This window comes from Vicugna pacos, chromosome 10, assembly GCF_048564905.1.
Source record: "Vicugna pacos chromosome 10, VicPac4, whole genome shotgun sequence".
Classification (NCBI taxonomy): Eukaryota; Metazoa; Chordata; class Mammalia; order Artiodactyla; family Camelidae; genus Vicugna; species Vicugna pacos.
The window spans coordinates 68,065,733-68,087,018 of NC_132996.1; the positions used below are offsets into that span (position 1 = coordinate 68,065,733).

The 21,286-nt window shown below is 53.2% G+C and overlaps 1 protein-coding gene across 1 annotated transcript; it reads left to right on the forward strand.

The window, feature by feature from the left end:
- Nucleotides 1–5,047: 5,047 nt before the first annotated feature.
- On the forward strand, nucleotides 5,048–20,193 carry SLC22A11 (solute carrier family 22 member 11). The gene is made up of 10 exons (XM_006216736.4): nucleotides 5,048–5,440; nucleotides 6,819–6,922; nucleotides 9,173–9,327; nucleotides 9,426–9,594; nucleotides 10,980–11,103; nucleotides 12,329–12,444; nucleotides 14,648–14,862; nucleotides 15,970–16,078; nucleotides 17,056–17,259; nucleotides 18,462–20,193. The coding sequence occupies exons 1-10, from the start codon at nucleotides 5,048–5,050 to the stop codon at nucleotides 18,523–18,525; spliced, it is 1,653 nt and encodes a 550-aa protein (XP_006216798.3). The 3' UTR covers nucleotides 18,526–20,193.
- Nucleotides 20,194–21,286: the final 1,093 nt, after the last annotated feature.

Genomic DNA, 21,286 nt, shown 5'->3' on the forward strand with positions numbered 1-21,286 from the left:
GGAAAACTAACTAAAACATGAATAAGCAGAATGTAGCAGCGCATTGAAGGAATAATACACCTTGTCTAAGCAGGTCGACTCCTAGAATGAAAGGATAGTTCAGCATGCTTTGGAAAACTCCTTCATATAATTCAGGAAGTTTATTAATATAATTCATCCTATTCATCAATTTAACAAGAAAAGTCAGACGTCAGCCCCACAGATGCTGCTAAGGCATGTGACAAACTCAGCCGCCTTGTTGACTTACGGAGGCAAACCGGGAAAGGCTTCCTGTGCCGCCATGCAGTGGAGGAGGCCTTTCTGATTATGATGCAAAAATCCAAAAGTCAAAGAAGAAAAGATTACCAAAAAAAAAAAAAAAAAAAAAAAAAAAAACCTCTACGTGCTACAAGATCAATAACAACAGCATGGTGAAAGTCACCGGAAAAAATATTCACAGCTTTTATCACAGGCAAAGAGCCAACTCCCTAACATAGAAGGAGCTTGTACAAATTGGTCAGGGAGCCACAGACCGCAGCCAAAAAATAGACTAAGGCTATAAGGAAACAGTTCATAGGAAAGAAATACTAATACATCTTAAATATATTAAAAGATGCTCAAACTCACTCATAAGAAAAGAAACACAAAATAAAGCTGCATTGACATGCTATTCGTCACCCATGATGTTGGCAAAACCCTACAAGTGTAGTCACAGCGCAGTGTATTAAGGAGCAGGGGGCAGTGTGAATGAGTATGTCCCTGGGGAGCGCAACGGGGCTGCTTCTCAAGGCCACCAGCTCATTGACACTTCAATTCCACCATCCCACTTCAGGAATTTTATCCTACAAATACAGTAGCACACATTCAAAAGCATATATGTGCAATGTTATTCATTTCAACATTTTTTGAAACATCAAAATATTGCCATCCAACTGCCCATCAATAGGAAGCCAGTTAGGTAAATTGTGGAAATCCACACAGTGGAATAGAATACTATGCAACTGTAAAAATGAAGGACTATGCTAATGGATGCACAAGGTATAATACTAGGGGGAAATAAACCCAGAGAGCAAAATTACCTTCTGCATAAAAGGGAGCAAAATAAGAATGCACATTTGCTTGTTTATGTTTTTAGGAAGAAAATCTGAAAGGATGCATGAGAAATTAAAAGCGGTCACCTGGGAATGGAGGTGACAAGTGAGAGCTCAGTGGAGGCGGTGGGAAGGGGGGATAGGAGAAGGAAGCTTTTTTTGTAAACCTTTTTCACATTTTCTGCTTTGAACCATGTGAATTCACTACCTATTCAACAAATTAAGGGGGGAGGGTACAAAACAAGTGGTAGAGTGCATGCTTAGCATGTATGAGGTCCTGGGTTCAATCCCCAGTACCTCCTCTAAAAGTAAAAAAATAAACCTAATTGCCTCCCCCACCAAAAAAAAAAAAAAAGGAAAGAATCTAAAAAAAAATTTTAATCTTAGTGCACGTATTTGAAGATGCTCTAAGATTTTTCTGGAAGAATACACATGGTTGGTGGCAGGTGCCTCCAGGCAAGTGGGGGGGGGGCAGAGGACCTTTGCATGTCAATTTGTGTACTTCTGGGCCATTGAGTTGTTTGCCACGTGTGCATACAACGTCTCAATTAAAGACAACTAGTTATTAATGTTGATGTGTTTCTGAAATACATAGAAAAAAAGCATTTTTGTGGGTTCCTCGGGGGTGTGAAACTGTGGGAGTCATGCTGTAGGGAAGGACAAGGTGGAGTTAAGAGTTCCTGTCATCTGCCCTCCTCCCAAAGAGGCACATGGGTGAACTGAGGAGCCTTTACAAAGATGCTCTTTTATAGTGTGTAAGACCTGGGAGATCTCAGCTGCTGCTGGGCAGTGGCTTGAAGAGGAATTCCAACGGTAACAAAGAAGTGACTCAAGCTTGCAGTGTTATTTGGGGAAAAATCTCCCAAGTGCTGCCCTCAAGGAGGAAGTAAGGAACTCCGGAGGTGAGAGCTGGTTTTCTTCCTGTTGTCCCTCGTCCCCAAGGTGGTGAGCTTGTTCTCTAGACAGGAAGATAATTGGACATTTATGAGGACATTTTACTGTCTGACTTTCTGTTTTATCATCAACCTCTTTGAATGGGTGGGTTGCAAAAGCATTGAAACTGGACTGAGGACCTGAGGCCCTGCCCTGTCCTGCCCTGAGCGCAGGAAAGACCCTCACCTTCTCCTGACCTCAGGTTCTTCCAGCTGTGCAGGGAGGGGCCAAATCCAGTGAGCCCAGCTGGATCTGAAATGCTGTGACTTCAACTGGAAAAGAAAAAAAAGGAAGAAAAAGGGTTCAAGCATGGTGCCGGTGATGTTGACGGTGGCTAAGATCCTTCATCAGGGCCACTCGTCATCTCATTTAATGTCACTACTTTAAGTGGAAGGCGTCCACCTTAGAGATTCAGAGAAGGGACCTTGGAGTTCAGAGAAGGGACGTGAACTGCCTAAGGTCATTTGGCAGACAAATTTGGCCTTGGCTTTAAGCAGTGGAGCCCTTGGCTAGAAAAGTCAACTCCAATGGCCATTCTGATTCCATAAGAACCAGAGGTTCACTTTACAGGAATTAATTTAATGAGCCGCTCTGGAGGGCGTAGTGGCTATAATCTGAGGCTGCCTGCATCCCACCCCAATGTCCCTGTCTTCCCACTTCTGCTGGGGAACTCTTGGGGGATGGGCGCCATGCTGAAAATACTGCAGTTCTGGGTGTGACCACCAGGTGGCGGAGCAGCTGCACCCAGCCCTGCCCCCTAGCAGCGCCAGAAAAACAGAAAATACAAATTAAAAATTCCTTGGCCTGGAAGCGTTGTCAGTTGGAGATTCCGGGAGCCTTCTGGCAAATCCAGGTTTGACCTTCTGCTGTAAGCAAAACCTAGGGGCGTCCATGACAAACAAAGGGCAGGGAAGAAGCGAACATTTTTTAAAGCATATGGAAGAAGGAGATAGAAAGAGAAAAGAATTGTCTCACAGATGCTGGGATTTCAGCAGCCACCTCTAGCCCAGCCATTATTCAAGCGAGGCCTGGGTCCCAGTGCAGCAGAATCACCTGGGGGCTTATTTTTAAATGCAAATTCCTGGGCCCAGAAGGGAACTGCATTTTCACCAGCACTTCTGTAGTGTCTGAGCTGAAGTCTGAAACACCGACAATGGTGATGCTTCCTTTCACAGGTCAGGAGCCCAGGGTTGGAGAGGGGAGGTCAGTCCTCGAGGCTGCAGTCCCCAGGTCCACGCCTTCCTCTCTAAGGATGGTGTTTGCACAAAGACAGGCAATGAAACACAATTTTTTCCATGTAAAATTTGGCCTCTCTCCTGGCCTCCTGGGCTTTAGTTTGGGCTGGTTGTCTCCCCATCTCTCTCTATTTGCTATTTTGAAATTCATAATGAGTGCCTACCCCAGAGACAGCGGTCCTGGCTTTGAAATCCAGGCCCAGAACCCTGACTCCGAGCTTCCTGGCTGGACGCCATCTTGGCTGAGTTCCCCAAGCCTCTGGGGAGGTTCTGGGGAGGTTCTGGGAAGTTCAGGGTCCAGACACCCACCCACACCACACCCGCACTTCCAGCATTCTTCAGACTTTTCTCCGGAACTGACTCAGCCAGTTCTTCTTGCATCCTGGGAGATGCCCTAACTCTGACCCAGATCCTGAATTCCAGCCTTTAGCTGGGATTTGGTCCATGACAGGCTGGAGGCCAAACAGCAGCTAGCAAGGTGCATCGGAGAAAATTCAGGCTTCGGTGTCTGGTTCGAATCTTTACTATATGCTGTGTGGCTTTGGGCAAGCTGCCTGCCCTCTCTGGGCCTCTGTTTCCTTGTATGGGGGAATCAGCACGGATTCTCTCCCAGGGCTGTTATGAGGAATGAATGAGAAAGTGCAGGTGGCATGGTCAGCGTGGAGCTGAACACACAACAAGCTTTTGGTGCCAGGAGCAGCTGTTATAAGAGGCCCAGCGCAGGGTGAGGCGTTGAGGCTGGGGCTTCCTGCCTCCTCACACCAAGCTGGGCTGGCATCAGACACTGAGTCAGGGAGGTGTGACTTTACTCACTTCCCCCATCTGCACACCTGCTCAGCTCCAAGGCCCACGAGGGCCTTCTAAGGGATGCCAGGAAATTGTAGCCATGGTTTCCACCCTGGGGGAGCTTACCATCTAATAAAGGCAACCAGGAACCTCGAAATAGAAACTTCCCGAAATAGTGTGTCTGCGAGCTGGTCTTTCCCATGCTGCCTAGGAGAAAGTGCACGGGAAGGGGGTACCAAACAGGCCTGGGCCCTCCTGCTAGCTCTGCACGTGCCCTGGTACCCATCTCCGGCCTCCCCCAGCCTCCCTGCAGCCTCGCAGTGGAGCCCAGCTCAGGACCCTGCCCAATCCTCACCTCTGTGCTTCAGCAAAATGGACCAAGATGGGCCAGGCTGGGTGGCGATTAGACCTACAGTTTTCTGATTTAAAGGGGCTCATGTAGAGGGTTCTGACAGTTAAGACTGAAGGATGCCATCCGCGGGCCGGCGGGGGGCTGCTGAGGCCTTTCCTGGTAGCTGGCCCTGCCTCTCTCCCGCAGGAGCCCGAGCTGGGAGTGAACTTTAACCGAGGCGACGAGTCCATGGCCCGGTTGATGTTTCTTCTACAGCTGTCATTCAGTAACATCACAGCATTGGGTCTTTTTTTTTTTTTTTTCCCAATCTTCTTGATCTTTCACTCTTGGTGTTGAAGAACCAGAGCTCCCCAGATGCCCCAGGCAGCCTGGGCACAGTGGGCTCTGTCCTCGGATGGCCCCCCTCCAGAGCAGCAGGCCGTCCTAGTGGTCACTCCTGGAAGCAGGGGAAGGAGGAGTTTGGAGCTTCTTCAGAGCCTCTCGGGCACCTTAGGACAGACTCGACTGGCTGCTGGGCGGCTGCCCCACCCGCACCGGGCCAGGCGGCGAGGGGGGCTGGGGGCGAGGGCAGAAGGTCCAGCGCTCCTGCTAGTGGTTCTGGGCAGCAGGCCGGAGACTCACCAGCTCCCTGACCCCCAGGAAGCCTGCTCTGGGTGCCGGCAGCCCTGTCCATGGCCTTCACCGAGCTCTTGGAGCAAGCTGGGGGCGTGGGCCTCTTCCAGGCCCTACAGGCCCTCACCCTCCTCCTCCTTTCTGTCTGGGTCCCCTTCCAATTTCTTGTGGAGAACTTTTCGGCCGCCGTCCCAGGCCACCGCTGCTGGGCTCACGTGCTGGACAATGGCTCTGAGGCCCCCGCCAACCTCACCCCCGAGGCCCTCCTGGCCGTCTCCATCCCACTGGGCCCCAACCGTGAGCCCCACCAGTGCCTGCGCTTCCGCCAACCGCAGTGGCAGCTCCTGGACCCCAACGCCACGGCCACCAACTGGAGTGAGGCTGCCACAGAGCCGTGCGTGGACGGTTGGGTCTACAACCGCAGCATCTTCACATCCACCATCGTGACGGAGGTAAGGGCCTCCCCAGGCCAACCCCATCGCTTCCTCCCTTCCCAGCCTCCCAGGGACTGGGAGGGTTAGGTCGCTTCCACTACTTCAAATATATGCTATTCCCTCAACACATTTTCTGATTGCTTAGGAAGGCCCGGTTTCTGATCCGGGGCTAGGGTTACAGGATGTACAGGCAGACTTGGAGGAACTTACGTTCTGTGGGCGAATTCAGAATCAGTCAATATTTAAACCAGTAGTAACTGTAGTAACAGCAGAGTAAATCCTCACCTCGCACCCTTTAAGTGAAGGCCGCTGTTCACATGCTTTCCCTGTAGTCACAACTGCACAACAATCTCATGAGTGGGTCTTATTATTGATCCATTTGATAAGTGACAGGAGCACAGAAAGGTTAGGTAACTCACCCCAGGACACACAGCTAAAGTGTATGTCAGTCTGATTCAACCCAGACAACCAGGAGCCAGAACTTCTCCGTCACTCTCCTGCCCTTCCTTGAGGACTCGAGGCTCGAGGCCCCTGCGTCGTAAGTCAGCCTGAAGGAGAAAGCAGTTCCTGCAAGGGGAAGGGAGAGGCAGGCAGGGAAGGCCTCTCTGAAGGGGTTAACTTTGAGATGAGCCTTGGATTATGAGAGAAGGAATCAGTCACATGAAGTTTGGGAGGGATCCCAGTCCAGACAAAGTTCTGAGTAGGAGCATGTCTGGGTGTTTAGGACACAGAACCAGGCCCTGTATGTCCCCACACAGAAGGTGAGGGGTCAGGGCTGGTGGCCGGGCCGAGTGGGGAAGTAAAAAGGAACGTCATTGCAGGCTTTGGGGCAAGGAGGTGTTGTAATCTGATTTGCATTCTCAGGAGGTGACTTTGCAGGGTAGAGAATTCGAGGCGAGGTGGGGGACTGGGGATGTGAGGGGCCAGGAGTGGTGTTCAGGCGATGGCTGCCGATCTGGGCAGAAGGCACTGAGAAAGTCACAGTGACAGGTGCTCAGCCTTCTCTGCTCATCTCCACGGCCCTGTGAGGGAAGCAGCGTACAGCCTCATTTTTGGCTGGTGCAGGAACGCACCCGGGTCCACACAGCCGGCCATCAGCAGAGTTGGAATTCGAACCTTGTGGTTTAACTACCACCCACAGCTGTCCACTCAGAGTGGCCGTCACGCCGTCAGACACACAGCCGTGTCACATGTGTGTTGTGCTGCTGGCCACCAGTGCAGGGTTGAGGCCAGCTGCCCACACACCCTGTCCACCTGGGTCACCTGGCTCTAGGAATCTGGGGAACCCATAGGGGGTGGCTGGATCCCCTCTGGTGGTCTGGACCTTCCTCTGCCACTCTGGCCCCGCTACTCCATGTTCCTTGAGCCAGGCTAACATGCCCTCCTTCTTTACCAGTGGGGCCTGGTGTGTGACCACCAGGGCCTGAAGCCCCTAGGCCAGTCCATCTACATGGCCGGGACCATGTTGGGGTCCATCGCCTGGGGCCTCCTCTCCCACCGGTGAGTATCTCCTCGCCTCCTGGCTCCTTCAAAACAGAATGAGCATCCTGGGGACAAAGGTAAGGAAAAGTCCAGGGAACATCCGTGTTCTCTGAGAGAGGGCCTCCCTTAGTCTGGGGGCTGCATCTCAGGTTCCCAGGGAACCTCGATGCCGGGTCAAGCTGTGCAGTGGAAAGTCACCCTGAGCACTTGCTCTGTCCGCAGCACTGTCTTCTTCAGCTATTGCACCAAACTTTGCGGAGCACCTGCTGTACACCAAGTGCTGCACAGCCCTGCCCTCGGGGAGCTGAGGGTCTTCCAGGGAGAGACAGACCCTTCTCTCTTTCAGCTTCAAGTACATGAAGTGCTAAGAAGTAGAAACACTCTTTCTCCTCCTCTTCCTCCCCTCCCCCCTACCCCTCCTGCGGTGCAGCCCCCAGGATCCGTCCAGCACTTCTCGGTCTGTGCGCCCTCCGCTGTCCAGCGCTGAAAACACCCACGTCGCACCCCCTCAGCTTGTAAACCCAACTGCAGGCTTGGTGTCTCCACTTGGAGGCACCTCACAATCACTGTGGGGAAGCTGAACTGCTGACTCCCAAGCCCAGCCCAGCCCCCTCCCCACCAGACTCCATCCTGGAAAACAGCCCTCCTAGGAACCAACCCCGTGTTCCTTCCCTCACCCTCTACGCACACACGGCTCATCCTCCAAAGCGCAGCCCCCAGCCCAAAGCCCACTCCTCTACTCCGTCCCCTTGCCCGAGCCACCGCCCTCTCTGGCCTGGACAGGCCTCAGCCTCCTCTCCAGTCTCCTGACTCCACTCGACCGCCCGTTCTGCTGCAGCCAGAGCTCAGAGTGACCCTGCGAAGACTTTATGGATTGGTCACCGCCCAGCCTGAGGTCCTCTGGGCACCCACACTGAGGACAGTCCCTGCCCACGCCGTCAGACACACAGCCGTGTCACATGTGTGACCCCACCCCAACTCAGCCTAAAAGCCTCTGCCCACGGCTGCTTGGTGCCCAGCACACAGGCCTCAGCTCCAGGCTGCTTCTCAAAGAGGCCTTTCCATCTTCGGGCACAAAGGTCCCAGGGCCCTGCCCACTTTCCCCATCACAGCTCCTTGCTCTGCTGGTGCCTGGCTTTCATTGTTGTCTAGTTTACTGTGTGTGTAGCTCCAAGAAGGCAGGGACAGTGGTGCCGTGCCCTCGGTACCCAGCAAGTGGCCTGAATCATCACACCGTGAATGCATGAATGGCTTCCCCAAGCTCTCCAGGCAGTGCAGGCTCTGGGGTCTGATGTGTCCCAGCTTCTTAGAAGGCGGGTTTGCTGCTTCTCTGTGCCTCGGCTTCCTCCTGTGAGTGGGGACCCTGCCACCTCCCCACGGAGTTGTTGTGATGACTGAGTCAATCCTGTGCAGAGCTTGGGTCAGCCTGGCACAGTGGTCACACTTCGTGGGCCTTATATCATCTTGAGCATGGCGGACGGCCGGAGTAGCAGGGAAGGATGTGGTCCAGTCTGCACTTTCAGAGGACCGGCTGCCATGTGGCCATCACTGGTTCTTCGTGGCCTCCCACCGAGAGCCAAATGGCAGTTGGTCTGGTGAGCCTGGGATCAGTGCCAGGCGTCAGCCTCCAGACCTCACCCCAGCTTCTAGGGTGCATGTCCCTGCTCCTGGACATTGTTCAGACAGGTTGGCCCACATCTCTCCAGTCCAACCAACATACACTTGAGGTAAATGCAGGCAGTGGATGGGGCTAGGCTGACCTGGGGGCAGTGGCAGGCACAGGGCCGAGGGCCCTCCTGTTGACACGCAGACGGGTGAGGAGCTGGCTGGCTCGCCCGAGACCACGTGCAATCAAGCCTCCTGCTACGCTGCCGCCTTGTTCAGAATCGTGATTTTCACATCTGTGAAGCGTGTCATCTTGAACACCCGCATTTTACAGCTGGGGAAACCGCAACCCAGAGACACCGAGTCACGTGCCTAAGGTCACCTGGGAAGGGCAGAGCTGGACTCAAACCCAGACATCGGATGCCAAAGCCTATTCTTGCCGACGAGGCTAAGCTGCTGCCCCCCGAGAGCAAGGCATCTGCCATTTCCTTAACAAGCGCGCTCTGAGCGTGGTCCTAGCAGTTCTGAGGGGGTGCTGCCTGCCCTGGGAGACCCCAGCAGGTGCCCCAGCTTTCTTCGGCCCTCCGGCAGCAAGCACCTGCCTCTATGCCCAAGTCACAGGGCCCCTCTCCGGGCCCTCACTGTTCTCGTTTCCCGAAACAGGCTTGGGCGGAAGCCAATACTGAGCTGGTGCTGCCTGCAGGTGGCCGTGGCCAACATCAGCACCGTTGCTGCCCCCAGCTTCCTTGTCTACTGTGGCCTCCGATTTTTGAATGCTTTGGGTTTGGCTGGCATCATCTTGACCTCAATGACGCTCAGTGAGTCCCCGATTGTCTGCCCCGGCCATGGCGGGGTAAGGGGTGGGCTCAGGGCCACTGTATGTGGCCCTCACCCACACATCTGCACTGCTTTTCAGTGGTGGAGTGGACCACGACCTGCAAGAGGGCCATCACCATGACAATGCTGGGATGCAGCTACAGCATAGGCCAGACGGCCCTAGGCGGCGTGGCCTTCGCCCTGCGGGACTGGCGAGCCCTCCAGCTGGCCATGTCCGTGCCCTTCTTTGTCATCTTCCTGATGTCCTGGTCGGTACAGTGTGGGGCCTTTTTCCTTGGGGAGGGGAGCTGGGGTGAGCAGGCAGGCCCCCCTGGGGAGCTGTGTCTTGGGGATTCAGAGTTTCGGGGTGGGCCTTTCAACCAGAGGCCTAAGGTTCCTTCCAGCCCACTGGCCTCTGGGCCTGAGGCCGAGGGGTCTGCCCCTTCCTCGCATTGACACCAGCTCCCCGACACCCACCAGCTTTCCTCCTTCACATCACCTGCCCGGCCTGTGGGCATCCAAGGCAGGCATCAGGCATGGGAAGTTATCAGTGTCACTGTTATTTCTGTGCTACAAAAATCCCTGAGGTCTGCAAATACCTGCTTGCACAGGGACCAGAGGAAGAGATACAGGAAACAAACACAAATTCTTACCCCCGTAAGCTTCCTCGTGCCTGTGCGCCCAGTTGAGCAGCCCCGGGTGCAGGTGGGTGTGCCGTGGGGTATAGAAAAGAATAAGGACTCATTTATTCATTCTCAAATATTTATTACACTCCTGCCCCATGCAAGACATGGCTTTAGGCACTGGGGACACATTAGCAAACAGAATAGACCAAAAGTCACCAGCTGCGTGGAGTTTTATGGTGTCAACAGGATCAGTAAGCAAAGAGGAAGACCCTCCCATAGTTACACAGACTGGGAGAGTCTCAGGTGCTGTTAGTAACATCAGAAGTATTAACACTGCTTCTAATGAGCAAGGTGATGTTATTGCTGCCACCTTCAGATGAGGGACTGAGGCTCGGAGAGGTTCAGTGACTTGCCCAAGGCCACAGGTCGTTGTATGCCAGAGGCAGGAGTTGACTCCAGGGGGGCAGCTCTTCCAACCACCATGTGAAAGAGTCTTCCCTGCAAACAAGGCTGAGCTCCCGCGAGCCAGGAAAACTCTGTCCCTTTCACCAGGGAGGTGCTTCTGCCTGCCCATCCGCCCCTGGGGCTGGGAAGCAGATGACTTTTATAAAACCACTGGACTCTGGGGATTTTTTTAAACTTTTTTTTTTAATCAGCATGATGCAAGCTTTCTGCCAGAGAAATGGCCCCAGAATCAGCCCATGTGCAGGCAGCCTGTGCGCTGGCTGAATATGAGGCTTGGGTGGACAGGCTCCTGGCAGCAGGGACGCCAGATGGGGTGGCGTAGAGTGAGAAATGGTGAAGAGGGCGGCTGGGCGTTGGGACTCATCTGTATTCTGAGACCATCAGGGGCTTCCAGTCTCCCAGTCTGGCATTATCGGTGCAGAGGGGGAAGCGGCTGCCTTCTCTCCACTCCTGTGGCAGCTGGAGGGTCTGCTGCCCACCACCCCCTCCCCACCTAACCTGGGGGGATGCCCAGTCTGCACAAAGAAAGCAAAGACCCAGCCAAGCACCTGCTTCTTTAACAGGTGGCTGCCAGAATCTGCACGATGGCTGATTATCATGGGCAAACCAGATCAAGCCCTTCAGGAACTCAAAAAGGTGGCCAGAATTAATGGCCACAAGGAAGCCCAAAAGACACTGACCATAGAGGTGAGATGCTGATGTTTGTGACCCAGAGTGTGGGACAAGACCCAGGAAGGGACGTCCACTGATACAGTATCACCAACATCACCAGTCTCTGTTCCACCACCGTCTCCATAACATCAACATCTCAACAAACATCAGCATCACCACCACTGCTATCATCTTCACCATCTCTATCAACATCACCACCGTCTCTATCATCATCACCACCACCACCATACAAACCACCACCAGCATCATCACACCACCAATACCATCATCACCACCACCACCATCATCACACCATTACCACCATCACATCTCCATCATCACCACCACCATCACCATCTCCACCACCATCACCTCCACCAGCAGTACCACCACAATCAACTTCATCCTATTACCACCAGCACCACCAATACCATAATTGACATCCACATCAACATCTCCACAAAACATCATCAACCCCACCGTCACCCTCACGTTTACCACCGTCATTGCCATCATCACCACCACCCCCAACTCCACCACAGTCACCATCAACACCGTCAGTAACAACAGTACAACCATTATTGACAACAGTCACACACCCACATCACCACTTCTATTATTCACCACTTTAATTCATATATATTGCACACTTATCTTGCGGGGCTTCTCAGTGTATTTGGGTAAACAGGATGTGCTTATTTGAAAGTAGATCTTTCAAGGAAATAGGTATGGGAGGATGTGCAGACAGAGACTGGAGCACACAGAGCTCCCTGGAGGCGGGAGGATCAGGGAAGGCTTCTAGGAAGAGGTGAGTTAGCTATGATCAACACTGAGCTGAGCACTGGGCATGTAGGGCCCCGGGTGTAGGCAGAGACTGGATGGGCACTTGGGATGCAGTGAGGAGCCAATGTGGCTGGAGCAGGTGGGCCGATGCCAGCCAAAAGGAATGAGGAGGGATGGTAAGGCTTTGTGTGGTAACTGCCAAGAGCTTCCTGCAGCCTGCAGCTCAGCGGCCAGAGCTGGGGCACAAGACCTGCTCCTTGGCTCTGAGTAGAGGGGTGGGGTCTGGAGAAGGGAGCTCAGCCAGGGGCCAGAGAGAACCCTTCCTGCCCTCAGCCCTAACCTCATCCCCAGGGTTCTCCAGTCTCCAGAAGCCAAGGCCAGGCTCTCCCCATCACTCTGCCCATCTGGACACAATTTGTGGCATGGGATTGGAGAAGAGCTATTGGCCCAACATTCACTGCCCCCGTTCTCCCTGGAGGTACTGATGTCCAGAATGGAGGAGGAGCTGGCCTCCACCAAGTCCCACCAGTCAGTGCTGGACCTGTTCCGAGTGCCCGCGCTCCGCTGGAGAAGCTGCAGCCTGCTGGTGGTGAAGTATGCCTTCCCGATCTTTCCTCCTGGTGACTGGGCCGAGGAGGGAGGGGGAGCCTGGGGGGAAACAGCCCCTGCAGGCTAATGGAGTACATTTCTGGCTGCAACAGGCAGCTCCCCCGGGAAGCGGGAGTCCTGGCGGGCAGCGGAGACAGGGTTTGTACAGATGTGGTCAGGAAATCGGCTTAAGCTGGCATGGCTGGGATGTGGTCTTGGGCAGGGTGCCAGGGTCAGGCTGAAGCCCAGGGCAGAGGAGGCAGAGCCAAGAGACCAGCAACAGCTGGAAAGGACCACATGCTGGTTAGCATTGGACTCACTCTGACAGCCAGACTCCTCGAGCGTAGAAAGAACCATGGGCCGGCCGCCCCCATGAGATAAGTTCATCTACACCCCACTTTACAGACGAGGAAAGAGGGGCCCAGAGAGAGGCAAGTAACAATGGAGCAGGCATTTGAACCCAGGCCACGCTGCCTCCTCGCCTGGCTCTGTGACCCTCCAGCCCCACACTGATCGTGGACTCCGTCTGCCCCAGGAGGCCCTGTCTCATGTGACCCAAGGGTTCCTGGGACCAGGAAAAGACTCGTTCAAACAAATTCAATTTAAGTGACTTCCAGAAGAGCAGATTGAAATTGAGGGTCAGGTTTGACTAGGATTTAGTCTTGAAATAAAACTCAAGATCAGGACAAGGTTTATTTTATGCTATATTGAATCACGTGTGGCTGATAACAGCAAATGCATGTTACATCTTAGAACAAAGACTGCAGCAAATGCTTCTCTCTCTCTTTTTATTTATTTATTTTGGCTTAAGTTCTTTTTTTTCTGATAAATTAGAAGGAGTGCCCTGTGCCATGAATGTCCAGGGTCATTCTTTCAAAAACCATCCAGGCTTCCTCAGTTCTCCCAGGGGCTGCTCTGCATCCTTTGTTATTCAAATCATGGGCTGTGAGGATGCAACCCTCTTGGGCTTACCCTGTCTTCTGCTGTTAACCCAGTTGCTACCCAGTTGTTACAGTGGAGGCTCTGGGTGCTCATGTGTCAGCCGCTTTCAGTGCCAGCCCAGCCCTCTCCCACGTCACTTTCACAAACTTCAGGAAACACAGCGTTTCTGCAGGAATGGCAGCTCTTCCGGGAGGTCATGGAGAGGACTCTCGGGATCACTTTTGTGGAAGGGGAGGGGAGGGAGGGAAGCGGCAGGGACAGGGGAGAAGGCACCGCGATACCCACCACCATAGCAAGGTCCCAGCCAACTCACGGGGACCTGGGAGCGGGGGTGGCCTTTCTGAGTCTTCCTTCTGGCCCGAGTACACCAGCCAAGGGATGCTCTCCCCAGCTGTGGGGGCAACACTTCTAGGGGCTGGGAAATAAGACTCTTCATCCTGAGGGGAACAGCCCAGCATCCTCCGCTAAGATTACATTTATTATTATTATTATTATTATTATTATTATTATTATTATTATTATTATTATTTTAAATGGAGGTCTATTTTTTTTAATGGAGGATTGAACTCAGGACTTTGTGCATGCTAAGCATGCACTCATGCCCTCAGTCACTGAGCTATACCCCATCCTTCTCCCATTCTGTTATTTTTTTTAATTTACTAAAAATTTTATTTTTGTTTTTTTTTCTGGGGGGCAGGAGGTCATTAGGTCTGTTTATTTATTTATTATTAGGTACTGGTGACTGAATCTAGGACCTCATGCATGCTAAGCATGCTCTCTACCACTTGAGCTATGCCCTCCCCTCCAGCCCCATTCTGTTATAATCCCATGTTTCAAGACAAAGAAACTGGTGTCCAAAGAGGGGCAGGCAGAGACTTGCCCAGGTTCACGGCTGGTAGAACAGAGCCCAGATGGCGGTTCCTGGACGGGACTGGGACCAGGAAACAAAGCCAGAGGGCGCTAAATCCTGATGAAGGGGCAGCTCAGCTGGACCCACTGCCCCATCTGCCCAGAGAGGGTCAAGTCTTCCCGCTGGTTGGTGGACAGGTAGCCTGAGAGGTGATGCCCAGCTGGCCACGGCCCATACTGAAGGCCCACACGGAGAATGGATGGGACCACTGCCTTCAGCACCCTTTCTTGGGCCAGCCTGACCCTGGGGAGATGCAATCAGTCTGGCAGAGCTCTCCTGGGGCTGCCAGGGTGGGTGATGCTGCCAGGGTGGCCTCCCCTCCGCGGGGCGGCACTGATGTCTGGGTTTGCCCCGCAGCTTCTCCCTCTCCTTCTCCTACTACGGGCTGTTCCTCGACCTGCAGAACCTGGGGAGTGACATCTTCCTCCTCCAGGTCCTCTTCGGAGCCGTGGACTTCCTGGCCCGGACCACCACCATCTTCCTGCTCAGGTTCTTCGGCCGCCGCACGACCCTGGCCGGCTTCCTGGCCATGGCTGGCCTCGCCATCCTGGCCAACATGCTTGTCCCACAAGGTGCGACCGGGGCAGCAGGAGAGCTTCCCTGTCCACCCCACTTCCCTCACCACTGGCCTCCTCTCCTCCCCTGGCCCCGAGGATGGGCATGGGCCACTGTGCCCCAGCTCTGCCCAAGTCTGTGACAGCCACAACCCAACCAGCCCTTCCCCCATCTTCCTGAGGAAACAGGTTCAGCAAGGGGAAGCCAGCTGCCCAAGTTCCCTCAGCCGCAAGGAATAGATTTGAGCCTGGACCAGACTTCAAGCCAGAGGCTGAACTCTGCAGTGGGAGGAAGGGTCTGGGAGGCTGGGAGGGGGTCCGAGTGAGGCAGGAAAGGCCCCACAGCGAGGCAAGCTGCTGTGGTGTTTTCTTCTCGCTTGTTACAGAGGCATGCAGAGCCCTGGGGAGGCTGGGGAGGGCCCTGGTCTCACTCTCCTTTCTGACTGAGGCTGTGATGCCCCAGATACCCTCCCCATGTCTCATTTTATTGCTCAAGGTGGGTACCTGGGGGAGGGGCAGAGCAGGTGTCCTGCTGCAGCGGGAAAACCTGGAGGAAGGTGAGGGGCAACCAGTAGCCGCGAGGGGCTGAGTGACGACGGCGGGCCGGTTGCGAGCCCAAATTCTGAGCAAGACACAGGGCTCTGAGAAAAACTCCAAAGACAGCACGTGACAGTTTATAAGATGCTTCTGATGACCTGTGGGAAGGGGAGGTTGAGGCCGATGCCCACCACTGGAGTGTGACCCTGAGGCTCCCCAGGGCGGTGGGAGGGCTTCCGGGGAGCTGGGTGCCCCAGGGGCCCTTGCTATGGACCTGGGCTTGGCACGACCCTCTCCTTCATGGGAAGAACCACCCCCAGGGCCCCAAGGAGCCTTGGCACTGTCACACCTTGAGTGCCACCTTCAGCTGCGCCCATGCTCACCCAGCCCAGACCTGGCTGGCTTCTTGCTCTGTACCCCACCCCTGGCCCACCTACCACGATGTCACCTTGTGCTGCATCCCACTTGGCCCAGGCAGCCTGGCATCGAGTCACACTGCCGGAGACCTGCTCTCAGCCCAGCCACTCCGCTCCGGGCTGCCGAACACCTTTCCAGGCAGGCCTCACCCTCACCCTTTTCTCTGCCTAGATTTGCAGACCCTGCGTGTGGTCTTTGCTGTGCTGGGAAAAGGATGTTTTGGCATAAGCTTAACCTGCCTCATGGTCTACAAGCCGGAACTCTTCCCAACTTCACTGCGGTAGGCTGGGCCGCAGGCTGCGCCAGGAGGGGCTGCCAGCCCCGGGGGTGGGCGAGAAAGGAGCATCAGGGTTGGGGTCAGTGGGAAGGGCAGGGAGGGGCTGGGCACCCAGGAATACATAGCAGAGGGCGAGGGGGACCCAGCGCCGACATGGAACTGCGGAGATGCCCCAGAGTCCCTCCCCCAAAGGTAAATGCTCAGCCGGCCTCCCCAGACAGTCCCTCCCCAAGGGTCCAGGCTCAGAGGCAGCCGCACAGGAGGGCCCTCGACAGGCCTCTGGGCTGGAAACTGCTTTGAGACACAAGGCCTTCTGTTCAGGTGACATCTAAGAGCCCTGGTGAGGCAGCCAAGAGCTGTCCTGGGGGAGTAGAGACTCCACTTGCTTTCCACTGTCCCCTCCCTGCCCCCAGAGACCCCCAGGTCCCCTCAGAACTCAAGGGCTCCATGGGACACATATGGGAAACCAGTGGTGTAGAGTTCAACCCCACCCCACTGGATACATGGGGAGACGGTGGCTCAAAGCGGCCAAGGACTGACTCAGGAGGAGCGTAGGGCTGGACCCCAGCCCCCAGGGGCCTGGCCCGGCCTCACTCACTTGTCCATTCTTTTATTTATTTATTTTTGGACAAATGTTTATTGATTTTGCTGATATGCTGTAGAAAACCTGAACAGGGAGCTCAGAGGCCTAGCAAGAGCCCTGAGGAGAGGCTCCAAATGACCTGGGACCAGGGGGAATGGGGTGGGCAATAGATGGTTTCCAGGAAGGACTCTGGAGGTTCCCAGGAAGCAGAGGCAGCCGTGGGTGGGAAAATCTAAGTGGCCTCCATGGAGGAGGTGGTGTTAGAAGAGACCTTGAGACGACTCCTTCCGCCCAGCTTTCCCTCCCCTGGCATTCCCTGGCCCAGCCAAATAGCCCCTCCTCGTAAAGTACCCACCCAAAAGTGGCATCTGTGATAAGGCCTCCTCTCCAACCACAGGATGACAGCAGAAGGCTTCCTGCATTCAGCAACTCGGCTGGGGTCTGTGATGGGCCCCCTGATCAGGATGACCCGCCAGGTCCTGCCCCTGCTGCCTGCGATTTCCTACGGTGTCCTCCCCACTGCTTCCAGCCTCATTGTCCTCTTCCTCCCGGAGACCCGGGGACTTCCACTCCCGGACACCATCCAGGACCTGGAGAGACAGTGAGTGACAAACCTCCCCCCCTCCCCCTGCCACCCTGGGAGCAACGTAGCTAGGCGGGGTTGCAGATGTGGTGGCAGATCCACCCATAGCCCCAAGGCAGGAAGCCCAAGGGTCAAGGAGACGTCCTGGGCAGAGAGGGTGGAAACAGGGCCGGGCAGGTCAACGCAGTATGCTCAAAGCTTGAGACTGTTCAGTGCTCACAAGTTCCAAACACCATGCTCAGGGCAGTATGCTTCTGAAACCACTTCATCTTCACAACAACCCTGCCAGGAAGACACTGTTGCCATCTCCATTTACAAGAAGCTCAGAGATGAAGTGACGTTTGAGGCCTCAAGGTAGAAGGTGATTGTACCTTAGGCAGGAAACGGTACTCATCGAGGGCCCGGCTCCGCAGCCAGACAGCCAGGGACTGAATCCCCGCCTGCTCAGGCAAGTTACCTGCCTCTTACCAGACATGAGAAAGAGAGCCTCAACCATCCACCTTAGATCTTCCCGCAGAGCCGCCCAGACAAATTCTCAGGTGCGTTCCCTCGTTCCTCTAGGGGGAGATCCTGCTATTCTCACATACGTTCTTGGAGAGAATAAGAATGAAGGAACATTCCTCGGCTTTCCTTCATAGCCAGAATTGCCTCTACATTTCCACTTCTTCATTGGTAAAATGGGTGTTAAAAAAAAGTCTTGCTCAAAGAGTTGTTTTCGGGTTTAAGTGAGTAATTACATGAAAGCACCAAGGACGGCGGCTGGCCCACAGCTCCTGCCCCTCAAGGGTGGCTGCTGTGTCTCAGGTGACGGTGTTCACGGGGGCCCTGCAGCTGAACGGGAGCCAAGATCAGGATAATAGTAATAAAAGGGGGTGCTTAGTGAGCCCCAATGGTTTTAATAGTGCTTGTGATTTGATCCACACGACAACCCCACAAGGTTGGGGTCCAATTTCACTATCAAGGAAATGGAGACACAGAGAGGTTATGCAACTTAGCTAAGAAGCAGGAAAGCAAGGACGTAATTTACTCTTTCACTTAATTCATTTTTCTTGTGTATCTACTATGATGGGGGCACTGTCCTCTGCTTTGGGTAACAGCGGTAAGTAAAATTCTGATCTCCTAGAACTTGCACTCCTTTAAGTCTTGACCCCTGTTTCTGCCTTCCAAGCCCCAGTCGTGTAGTAATCACACTTCATCGCTCTCTCTTTTGATTACTCTAGGAGATCGGCGGCAGCCCCGGGCGGCCAGCGAGAGGAAGTCATTGCAGAAAGCACCAGGTTCTAGAAATTCTGCCTGCGGGAGCCCTTTTGGCCAACGGGCGTCTTCTGTGATCAGAAGGTGGAAGCACTCTGGGCGGCCTTGAGGGTCTGGTGGGGCCCAGCGGCCGCTGTGGCTGCTCCACCACTCACTTCTGCTCTCCCTGCCCCGTGAGACCCTCCACCCGCCTCCACCCCCCACAGACAGCCATGCCCCTCCAGGCTGCCCCCAAGGCCTCTCCCTTCCCTGCCAGACGCAGTCTTTATACTCAGCCACCCTCTCCTCACTTCTCAGAACCTGGCACATCGGGTGTCTCACCTCCCAGTTTCCAGAGTGAATTGTGGGACAGAAGTGGCAGGTCCCAGACAGACCTGGTTCCAGTCTCTCCCCTGACTTTCACAGAGTCCTCCTCAGTACTCTGTGAAATGGGACTCACCATGCAATCTACCTCCCCGAGTGGGTGACGGGTTAGCAGATTGTAGCACAGATCAGAGTCCAACCAATACGAGCTGCTACCAGAGCTGCAGGGGGCGACATCTGGGTGGTGTCCCGTCCTCGGGCACAGCCCAGGAGGCATGTGGAGCTGAAACCCAGCCCAGGCTCCACCCCAACAGGGTTGTTTTCACACAAAGTAAAGAGCTATTTTAATTTCCTCCTGTTTACACTGTTGGTGAGGGAGGCCTCCCACCCTGTGACTATGTGATTACGGGGAAGGCCTAACACGTAACACCTAACACTGTACAGGGGAGGCGGACTGCAGTTTATTAATCTCATATACTCACAGCCCAGGGAGGTGGACACTGCACACCACGCAGGGTCACATGAGTTGCTCTCAGGAACAGAGAGAACCAGCAAAGGCAGCAGAAGGCGGGCTTTGTAGAATTAGGAGAGTGAGGAGGGGATCCCTGGTTCCACAGGAGCATGTGGTTGGCTTGAGTCACTCCACAGGTTGGTAGGGAGCTGACTCCTACTGTTCAGGGATGACAGGACCTGTGCTGTCCCTTGATGAGAAGTGTTCCTGCCTGGGGGGCCTTACCCTCAGGAGCAGAGTGCAGAGGGGGACCTATAGTTAGGCCACTAGACACCCTTTTGGTTTCACCAGATGTCAAGGCAACACAGAATATTGGGCCTTAATTTTAGGCCTTATGCTGCAAGGCATCCTTTTGGTTTGTCTGTCTCCTGGGGTCACCTTTTCCCAATGCAGGCAGCCCCTCCCTTTTTGAGCAGCAGCCCAGGGCATTAGAACAATGGCATCACTGAGGTGGATCACCTGTTTCAGAGGTGAGGAAACTAAAGCCCAGGGGGTGGAGTGGCATGATCAGAGTCACATAGTTGGACGCTGGCCCGACTCCCAGTCCGGAGCTCTTTCCAGCACACCGGGCTCCTTGTGCTTACCCGCACCCCTCCATGCTCTGATATCTGCAGCCCTGTCACAAAGCTGTACCTTTCCCCAGAGATCTAAACCCTTTAGGCAACAGCCCACTCTCCTTGGATGACTCAGAGATACCTCAAGCCCCAGGTTCTCCATCCCAAGCATACCGATTTCCCTCTCTCACATCTGATGCACACCAGACCAATCAAGCACAATTCTAGTTAAATTCCCAGTCTGCTTAATGGTGACTCATGATAAAGATCATACTTCCCCTGCCAACAGGCCCTGTGGGGCCCCAGCCTTACTTCACATGTAATAAATTTAAAAGGATTCAAATCACACAAAGTAGTTCTTGAATCATCATGGAATTAAATTAGAAATCAGTACCAGAGAGATAGCTAGAAAATGTTTTCAAACGAAATAACATACTTCTAAATAACCCATGAGTCAAAGAAGAAATCACAAAGGAAATTAGAAAATATTTTGAACTGGGCAGAAAATAAATGCTAAATGACATATCAAAATTGGTGGGATGAAGCCAAAGTAGTGATTGCAGGGAAATTTATATCATTAAATGTTTACATTAGAAAGGAACAAAGTCTCAAATCAAATGCCTCAGCTTAAGAAACTAGAAGAAGAAGAACTAATTAAACCTAAGGTAAGTAGAAGAAAGGAAATGATAAACAGCAGAAATTAGAGAACTAGAAAATGATCAAGACAATCAAAGGAACCTGAAGCTGGTTCTTTGAGAAGGTCAATAAAATGTGTAAACCTCTGGCCATACTGACCAGGAAAAAGAAGAGAAGAGGCACACATCACCAACATCAGGAATGAAAAAGGAAGCATCACTACAAATCCTACAGACAGTAAAATGATAAGGGAATATTATGAGGAATATTTTACCAATAAATCTGACAATTTAGATGAAACTAACAAATTTCTTGAAGAATATAAATTACCAAAACTTACTCAATAAGAAATAGATAACATTATTAGCCCTGTAATCTATTAAAGAAATTGAATTATAAGGTTTAAAACTTTCCCATAGAGAAAACTCCAGGCCTAGATGGCTTCACTGGTTAAGTCTGCCAAAGATTTAAGCAAGAAATAATAGTAATTCTACACAAAATATTCTGTAAAACTGAAAAAGAGAACACCTTCCAACTCATTCTATGAGCCCAGCATTATCCTGATACCAAAATCAGAAAAAGACATTACAAGAATAGAAAATTATAAGTCAATATCTCTTACAAACATAGACACAAAAATTCTTAACAAACATTAAGAAAATTGAACCCAACAGAATATTAATATGTTAATATTAACATGTTACTATATCATGAGCAAGTTGTGTTTCTCCCAGGAATGCAAAGTTGGTTTAACACTCAAAAATCAAAGTGAACAAGCTAAACTGTT